The following is a 10,312-nucleotide window of genomic DNA, read 5'->3' as shown; positions in this document are numbered from 1 at the left end:
ACCCTTGGTGAGTTGCGCTCAAAAGATACTCTGTATACTTGTTTCATTCGCATCCTGTTATGATGGAGGACACGGTCAATTGTGGAAATGCTCACACTGTCGATTCCCTGGAAGTGTGTGTTGTCTTGTATCACTCGTTCCTGGATTTCTCTGAGTCGTATTGCATTATCTTGAAGGACCATGCCAACTATAACGGCCTCTTGCTCCCGAGTGAATATAGCTGTCCTTCGACCTGCATGTGGCAGCCTTGCAATTCTACAAAAAGTAGTTGTACAGTTACAAAACATATTCATGCAGTACAATACATACAGTGATTAACTTTACAAATGTCTATTGAAACAGCTGCATATAGTGTAGTACAGTAAATGTGCAATTACAAAAATACAGTAGTACCTGTTCTCTTCTCTGAATGTCCTTACTATGGTGAACACAGAAAATCGGCTCAAATTGGGTTGCACTCTAAGTCCTGCTTCCCTCATTGTCAGTCCATGGACAAGAACATGGTCTATAACTGTTGCTTGAATTTCATCAGATATTTCCACTCTTTGTCTTTCTCTTCCTCTTCGTCCTCCTCTTCCTTGCCATCCTCCTCCTCTTCGCCCACCTCGCATGCGCACTCGTCCTCTCACATTGTTTCTTCTATCCATTCTCAGACTTTCTCCTTCCCACCTTCAACAACCTGTTTGCTCTCTGAACTGGCTTATATTGGTTGTGTCGCATCATTTGAAACAGGTTAAATCAATTTTGAGTGGTTGTGTTCAATCAATGACATGTGTTCTCTATTTGTATTTGATTGTTGCCACTTGTGTTTACCAGTATGGATGACATGTGCATTAGAGTGCAGAATGTGTTTTGAGAATGAGAATGTGTTTAGAGTTTTGCTGAAAAGTCTAAGTGAGATCTGCAAATTGTGTTTTACCATGTGAAATGGTTTAAGGTATTGACAACAGACTGCATAATTAGCTAAATGAGTCCAGGCAACTGAGAACTTTGTTCAGCCAATGGGTTTTAGTGTTTTAGCAATTGAGATAAACTGTAAGGTGCCATCAACCTGTGATCTCCACTATCAGCCTTTGGACAGCTCATGTCCCGCGGGGACCGGTTCATACATAAAACATTCTCGTCAAGCTGCAAAGGTTTCGATTTCCTCCTTACCTCGATTTAATGGCTAGAAAAATGGCTGAAAAAAATGGGAAAATATATTTATTTTATTTATTTATGAAACACCATTTTCCACCACCATGCTAGAGCGGCTAATACCTAGGAATGATACCTCCTTTACGCCTGCTATTTTATGTTAGTTTTACCCCTGGCTCATATATTGTGATGTGTTGCAAAAACAACGTTCATACTGTATTTACCCAAAGGTAAATGTACTGTATAACAAATCGCTGATTGGATCTCAGAATTCTGTCGGCTGCTGATTGGTGGTTGGGAATTTCCAGGCGTGTATCCCAGCCCCTCGTTTACGTCTGTGCGGCAGTCGTCTGTTTCTGGTGGGGCACTAGGCTCGCTGCAAGCGATGATAGACTATTTCCTTATTTTAAAACCTTCCAAAACCCTTTCCTTTCTCTCAAGTTTCTGGTTTCCGTTGATGGACTACCGAATTAACAGATTTTTCCAGGGATTGGAATAATTCGACTACAAGTTTGGGAGTCCCGGGGAGAGGGGAGTCCGAGAGAAAAGTTTATATCACTGCGCGACAGGCACTATATGGGGAGAGCGTACAGTATGGTTTCATTCTCCATACCATCTATGATTTATGAAAGGATTTAGATATCTTTAAAACATAGAAATTACAGAATATACTTCTGATAAATGCCATTTTTAGCGTTACGATCAAATTAACATGTATGGACACGCATGAAAAGAGTTTTGCGTAAACCAGTAGAACCAGATTGCGTGTGAGTTTCGACTGGAGTCGTATACTACAGTCACTTCCAGGTAAACCATTAAATTCCCCAACGTTTCTTCACATCCTTGTTAAATAAAATACATATCTAACTATGGCGGGGATGAGCAATGCCCACATGAAGACCCTGGAGGACCTGACTCTAGACTCGGGCTACGGGGCAGGGGACTCCTGCAAGTCCCTGAGCCTCTCGTCCTCCAAGTCCAACTCACAGCCGTTCATGACGGCTCCGCATCGGGGCAACTGGTGGTACTACTCCGGCTCCATGAACAGTCGCAACAACAGCTGGGACACGGTCAACACGGTGCTGCCCGAGGATCCCGAGGACATCTTCTCCAAGTGTCCCCGTTTACCGGAGCTCGAGGAGTTCCCTTGGACCGAAGACGAGGTGGGAAAGATACTGCGTAAAGTAGCCGGGAACGTTACCGGTGCCAAAGCGTTTCCGGTGCCGACATTATCCAATGAGGCAGTCCGGAGGCTGTCCACGCTCCTTCGCCGAGCCCTCATCCGCATTTCGAGAGAGGCTCAGCGGCTAAGCGTCATGCACTGCCGTTGCACTCGCTTCGAGGTGCAGAGCGCCATGAGGCTGGTGCTGAGCTGGGCTCTGGCCGAACACTGCATATCGGCCACGGTCAAGGCCATCTCCATGTACAGTATGAGCGCCGGGGAGCTCCTGAGGAAGGGCAAATCTGCCCGTTGCGGCCTCACCTTCTCCGTGGGAAGGTTCTTTCGATGGATGGTGGACACCCGCATCTCGGTGCGCATCCACGAGTATGCGGCTATCTGTCTTACCGCCTGCATGGAGGCGCTGGTGGAGGAGGCCGGCTCCCGGGTAATGATGGCCGAGCGAGGGCACTCCAGGGTGGACACGGTGTCAGGCTGTGCCCCGGTGTCGGTCGAAGCTCTGGAGGGGGTGGTGAACAATGACGCGGAGCTGTGGGGGGTCCTGCAGCACTATGAGCATCTCATCTGCGGCAAGAACGCCAATGGTAAGTACATTTCTATCACTTCAAGGCAAGAGGGGTTTGTCAAAGTACCCAAAAGGTAGACCAGCTAATGTGGAATGAATGTTGGAAGGTGACTGTAAAATGCATACAAGTGGGCTCAAAATTATAGACTTATAAATTAAGTTGTTGCTGCCAGGGCCGGCTCTCTGTTTCCCCACCACCAAGCACTGCTCTTGACGGTGGAGAGAGTCATGTACGAAAAAGTAAATTTCCTGCAAATCTACACTTTGAGTGTGGTGAGTAGCAATTATTGTGAAATGCAGTTCTACACATTTTGCCATGGGATGGAGAGGACATTTAGCAATTTTATAACACATTTCATGTAATTCTACTCATGACTTATGCCATGTCAATTATATCTGAGTGAGAGTGACTAACAAAATCATTGGGGGCCCGAGGAGGTCAGGCACGTGCCCTGTATGGCCGGTCAGTATTTGGGGATGATAACTGGCTCGACTAATTTACCAAAAATTGTTAGCTGATATGGCTAATTGAGTGACTGTCACTAGGCAGGTTTCCATTGACTCAGTTTTATGAGACAGAAGCAATGCCGTGTGTTTTAATGGAAACGGCAGATATAGGAGAAATGCTCTGAAGATTGACAACATTTGAATCTGTTCGACAGGGGTGGATTTTCTTTTGTCAAACTTTCTTTATAGCGACAACTGGTGTTTTTCGAATGAATGATGATTGCTCAATACTTTTGAAGGTAAGCAGGGCACGGGATGTCTTCGCGTAACTAATAAGCGCCACTCCACATTTAATTCTAAACGCCTACTGCTTGCAAAAATCTATTTGATCAACTATGAAAAACAATGTGTCATTACAGGACAAGGATTGTCTTGACTTTCAATAATACCTGAATTGCGTTGCCTTGCGTTTCTGGTTGGCTGGCAAGTTTCACCATTCAACTATTTCAGATATACAGCAGTGCAGGTTTAACCATGGCACGGATTGTGGTTGGCACATGAGAATTATTAGAATATGGCAAACATTAGTAAATTATTGCATTCTATCAATGCTGGCTATCAGAGACATGAAACAGATAGATGGGAAGGCATACAGGATGTCAGCTATTTATTAATGCTCAATTTGTTTAAATTGGTCATGGAAACACTTCAGGTACTTAATTTTTATTCGACACCGTAGGTTTTTGCTTGTGACGTCATTACGTCCAGCTGTTTTTATCGAGATGATAGTTAAATGCAAACGACCCGAGTTTCTTTAAAAAAAATAAACTGAAAAAAATATATATGCAAATGTTTCGTGAGCTGAAGTGGGGCGGCAGGTAGCCTAGTGGTTAGAGTGTTGAACTTGTAACCGAAAGGTTGCAGATCGAATCCCCGAGCTGACAAGGTAAAAATCTGTCGTTCTGACCCTGAACAAGGAAGTTAACCCACTGTTCCAAGGCCGTCATTGAAAATAAGAGTTTGTTCTAAATTGACTTGCCTAGTTAAATAAAGGTTAAAAAAAATACAGACATTTTACATATTTTGTGCACACATTTGTTTACATCCCTGTTAGTGAGCATTTTTCCTTTGCCAAGATAATCCATCCACCTGAATGGTGTGGCATATCAAGAAGCTTATTAAACAACATGATCATTACACAGGTGCACCTTGTGCTGGGGATAATAAAAGGCCACTCTAAAATGTGCAGTTTTGCCACAACACAATGCCACAGATGTCTCAAGGAAGCGTGCAATTGGCATGCTGAATGCAGGAATGTCCTCTAGAGCTCTTGCCGGAGAATTGAATGTTCATTTCTCTACCATAAGCCTTCTCTAACAAAGTTTTAGAGAATTTGGCAGAATGTCCAACCGGCCTCACATCCTCAGACAACGTGTAACCACGCCAGCCCAGGACCTCCACATCCGGCTTCTTCACCTGCGGGATCGTCTGAGACCAGCCACCCAGACAAACTGTGGGTTTGCACAACCAAATAATTTCTAAACAAACTTTCAGAAACCATCCCCGGGAAGCTCATCTGCGTGCCTGTCATCCTCACCAGGGTCTTGACCTGATTGCAGTTTGGCGTCGTAACCGACTTCAGTGGGCAAATGCTCACCTTCGATGGCCACTGGCACGCTGGAGAAGTGTGCTTTTCACGGATGAATCCTGGCTTCAACTGTACCGGGCAGATGGCAGACAGCGTGTATGGGGGAGCGGTTTGCTGATGTCAACGTTGTGAACAGAGTGACCCATTGTGTCGGTGGGGTTATGACATGGGCAGGCATAAGCTATGGACAATGAACACAATTGCATTTTATCTATGGCAATTTAAATGCACAGAGATACCGTGACGAGATCTTGAGGCCCATTGTCGTGTCATTCATCTACCGCCAACCCCTCATGTTTCAGCATGATAATGCACGGCCCCATGTCGCAAGGATCTGTACACAATTCCTGGAAGCTGAAAATGTCCCAGTTCTTCCATGGCCTGCATAGTCACCAGACATGTCACCCATTGAGCTGTTTGGGATGCCTTGGATCGACGTCTACGACATCGTGTTCCAGATCCTGCCAATATCCAGCCACTTTGCACAGCCATTGAAGAGGAGTGGGACAACATTCAACAGGCCACAATCAACAGCCTGATCAATTCTGTGAAGGAGATGTGTTGCGCTGCATGAGGAAAATGGTGGTCACACCAGATACTGACTGGTTTTCTGATCCACACCACTACCTTTTTTTACAAGGTAGCATGTTAACAACAGATGCATATCTGTGTTTCCAGTCATGTGAAATCCATAGATTAGGGCCTAATTAATTTATTTAAATTGACTGATTTCCTTATATAAACTGTAACTCAGTAAAATCTTTGAAATTGTTCCATTTATATTTTTGTTCGGTATGTATGTAGTACCAGTCAAAAGTTTGGACACACCTACTCATTCATTGTTTTTTCTTTATTTTTACTATTTTCTATATTGTAAAATAATAATGAAGACATCAAAACTATGAAATAACACATATGGAATCATGTAGTAAACAAAAAAGTGTTAAACAAATAAAAATATATTTTACATTTTAGATTCTTCAAAGTAGCCACCCTTTGCCTTGACAGCTTTGCACACTCTTGGCATTCTCTCAACCAGTTTCACCTGGAATGCTTTTCCAACAGTCTTGAAGGAGTTCCTACATATGCTGAGCATTTGTCTGCTTTTCCTTCACTTTGCGTTCCAACTCATCCCAAACCATCTCAATTGGGTTGAGGTTGGGTGATTGTGGAGGCCAGGTCATCTAAAGTAACAGTCCATCACTCTCCTTCTTGGTCGAATAGCCCTTACACAGTCTGGAGGTGTGTTGGGTCATTGTCCTGTTGAAAAACAAATGATAATCCCACTTCGCGCAAACCAGATGGGATGGCATATCGCTGCAGAATGCTGTCACCGACAGTGTCACCAGCAAAGCACCCCCATACCTCCTCCTCTATGCTTCACAGGGGGAACCACACATGCGGAGATAATCCGTTTACCTACTCTGTCTCACAAAGACACAGCGGTTGGAACCAAAAATCTCTAATTTGGACTCCTCAGACCAAAGGATAGATTTCCACTGGTCTAATGTCCATTGCTCTTGTTTCTTGGCCTCTTCTTCTTCTTATTGGTGTCCGTTTAGTAGTGGTTTCTTTGCAGCAATTCGACCATGAAGGCCTGAGTTACTAAGTCTCCTCTGAACAGTTGATGTTGAGATGTGTCTGTTACTTTTATTTGGGCTGCAATATGAGGTGTAGTTAATTCTAATGAACTTATCTTCTGCAGCAGAGGTAAATCTGGGTCTTCCTTTCCTGTGGTGGTCCTCATGAGAGCCAGTTTCATCATAGTGCTTGATGGTTTTTGTGTCTGTACTTGAAGAATCTTTCAAAGTTCTTGAAATTTTCCAGATTGACTGACCTTCATGTCTTAAAGTAATGATATACTGTCGTTTCTCTTTGCTTATTTGAGCTGTTCTTGGCATAATATTGACTTTGTCTTTTACCAAATAGGGCTATCTTCTGTATAACACCCGTACCTTGTCACGGTAGAACTGATTGGCTCAACCACATTAAAAAGGAAAGAAATTCCACAAATTTACTTTTAACAAGGCACACCTGTTAATTGAAATGCATTCCAGGTGACTACCTCATGAAGCTGGTTGATAGAATGCCAAGAGTGTGCAAAGCTGTCATCAAGGCGGCTACTTTGAAGAGTCTCAAATATAATTAATATTTTTTGGTTACAACATGATTCCATAATGTGTTATTTCATAGTTTTGATGTCTTCACTCTTATTCTACAATGTAGAAAATAGCACAAATAAATAAAAAACGTTGAAGGAGTAGGTGTGTCCAAACTTTTGACTGGTGCAGTATATATAAATTGGTCCGTACGCGACCACTTATGTTGCTTATGCCTGGAGCCGGCCCTGGCTGCTGCAATTGGAGTTGGTTTGTGTGTGTGTGTGTGTGCACAAACATGTGTGCATGAATCTGGACAGGAGAACATTCATTCACTCTGATTGAAAGTGCAGTCAAACTCTCAGCTCAGTTAAGAGCACCAGTGAGCAACACTTACATGCCCCTTTCCCCTTCCCACTCACTCATGTCTACATGTGATGGAAAAGGTGTAATGTGTCATACTCAAACCTGTGGTAGGATACAATGGGTCTGCTTTGTTTGAGAAAGCTTGAGATGTGTGAGAAGGCTTTAGATGTGTCCAAAGCGATTTCACTTGTCAGGATGGGGAAAAAGCAGTCCAATTTGCATTTGAAATCTTAACAAAGAAGGAATGTTTTTTTTTCTCACTGAACAGGTCATGTTTTTTATGAGGTAAAATGAATTGAAGTATGGGAATAGAATAGTCACTGTCAAAGTGACTGTTTCCTTTTGCATTTTACATTTTGGTCATTTAGTAGACACTCATCCAGAGTGACTTAATCAGACTCCATTCTGCAAGTACCATACCCACCTCACCAATTTGTCTCCATCAGACTTGTATTTCAGTTTACGTTCATCCTTTTTTCTAGAACTGATTTTTGATCAGTGTAACAGGAAGCACAAATGTTGTCCCCTGTAGGACTGTTTATTAGATCTGATTAGAGATCAGTGTTCAAGCAAATCATTGAATCATTTATGGACAGTTTTTTTGTATTAATGTTTTAAAGGCAGAGTGCAGTGAAACTTGATTATCCTGTGTTTTATATATATTTCCATACTGGTTGGAATAATACTGACATTCTGAAAATGATACTAATGCCATATTAGGGTAAGAGCAGTTTGAAAAGGCCTCCTGTTTTGGTGGGATGGAGTTTTGGCCTGCCTAGCGACATCACCAGGCGGTTAATTAGTTAATGGTTAAATCCATTTGAATTCAATAGCTTTTTGACAGCACCACTTTTGACTTCCTTTTGATGTGAACGAAATGTTCCATACATGCAGTATTTGCCCATTGCATAAGTGCTCATAAAGTGACTTTTTGGACCTGAATGCCAAATCATTCAAGAGATAATAGTGCTCAAAAGTTGACCTATTTTGCATTGCCTATCATACCATGAGATAGGCTTGGACGGTGTCCAGATTGTAATACCTTCATACCGACCTTGTGCGATACTTGGATATTCGGTAATACTGGAAGTGAGCACAGGGGGCGCTGTTTTCCAACCGCACTGATAGTCTTTAACCCGTAGCTTAGCAGTGCTAACATGTACATGTAAAATCCCGTAGAATGCCAACTAAATGCTAACGGGTGCATTGCGAACATTCTGTAAAATTTCTGACCTAAACAAGTAACTCAAAAATGCTACTCAGTTTGCTGAACACACAAAACAAATATTAGCTAGCAAGGCTGTTGTTCCAGATGGGGATTCTCTGCTATTACCCAGCGAATGCTTGATTTTGGAAGAAGTTAGCTATATCGCGAACGAGCTACTAAATTAGCAAACCAAAATGCACAACTGCAGAGCATTTAGCATATTTTAGACACTTAACTTAATAGTTGTAAGATATCTAGCTGGCAAACATTTAGTTGTGAATTCCATACTGTAATTAGATCACCTGACGCATGCTCCACAACAGTGAGTGACTCTCAAGGTTTCGCTCTCTCGTCATTATGTGCTTTAAAACAAACACCATGTGACTGGGGACTGTCGTGAGCTACATAATAATGTGACAGATGAAATGAAGACCATCATGTTCTTTATCTCCTAACATATTGCTCAAGTTGACTGCAGGTATTTACTTATCAATTTGCTACAAATATTCAAGTTGATTTAAAAATCTAAGAAATTGTTTCAACGGTATTGTAAACCATCCCGTGGCTTTTTCCAAATACCCCGTTATACACTATACCACCCAAGCCTACCATGAGACATCCATGTCTTCATCACTGGAAAATATTTGAGATTTGAAATAATTTAAAAGTTTACAAACAGGGTTGTCAAACTATTAAAACATTTTTTTTTTTTTACATTTGAAACGTCAATAATTTTTTTTTTTTTTTTTTTTTCATATTCCAATTTATTGTAGCCCAGACCCTATTTTACGTAATCAGAGGTTTTTGTGTTGTGCCCACCATCGGTTGAGACCGAACACGCTCTCGAATATACAGGGTGGGTGTCATGTTTTGGCTGATAAATGTACTAAAATGGGAATACAATTGAAATTTCAACTTTCAAGTGGTATCGCAAAGATGGTTTGAGGTCCACATCAGGGAATATCTGTTGTTTTAAATTATACTGTCAATCCATCATAAATAAACCTATTAAAGTCATAGAAATATAGATAATAGAATAGTGGGTGGGTGGCCTGGCGGCCATCTTGTGCTAGTAATTGCAAGTTAATAGAGTTAAAGTACTCACACTCAACCATGAAAAGGAATAACCCAAGAAGGCCAAGATGTAAAAATAATATAATGAATTTAATCCATGCTCGAAAGAATACAGAAAGTCTAAAGTGCTATATAAAAAGGAACAGAGCATACGTTCGGTTCTTATATCTTCATCAGTGCTGTACTAACAAATTTAAGAAGACACATACTTAAGACACACCTGCTGTGCATAGCGGGCGCAACAGGTGCAGGCAGATAGTTGATTAGAAACGGGCAAATCGGGAGTCAATGCATATTAACAAGGAATATATAGAAGAGTATCAAAAATGGACAAATTCAAGTATTCAGATCACATGACTTTTTTCACATTTTGTTACGTTACAGCCTTATTCTAAAATGTATTACATTGTTTTTCCCTCATCAATAACCCATGATGACAAAGCAAAAACAGGTTTAGACATTTTTGCAAATGTATTAAAAATACAAACTGAAATATCACATTTTAAGTATTGAGACCCTTTACTCAGTACATTGTTGAAACAGGTTTGGCAGCGATTACAGCCTCAAATCTTCTTGGGTATGATGCTAC

General features: G+C 41.7%; 1 protein-coding gene across 1 annotated transcript in view; it reads left to right on the top strand.

The window, feature by feature from the left end:
• The first annotated feature begins 1,502 nt into the window (after positions 1-1,502).
• Positions 1,503-10,312, top strand: part of abtb2b (ankyrin repeat and BTB (POZ) domain containing 2b) — a 132,969-nt gene continuing 124,159 nt past the window's right edge. Inside the window, exon 1 of the mRNA XM_039017057.1 lies at positions 1,503-2,901. Within this exon, the coding sequence (XP_038872985.1) occupies positions 2,007-2,901 (895 nt within the window). The 5' untranslated portion in view covers positions 1,503-2,006. The remainder of the gene's footprint in view (positions 2,902-10,312) is intronic.

Source organism: Salvelinus namaycush, chromosome 21 (assembly GCF_016432855.1).
Source record: "Salvelinus namaycush isolate Seneca chromosome 21, SaNama_1.0, whole genome shotgun sequence".
In the NCBI taxonomy this organism is placed as follows: domain Eukaryota; kingdom Metazoa; phylum Chordata; class Actinopteri; order Salmoniformes; family Salmonidae; genus Salvelinus; species Salvelinus namaycush.
The sequence above is the reverse complement of the archived record's forward strand: the minus strand, read 5'-3'. Positions and strand labels throughout refer to the sequence as shown.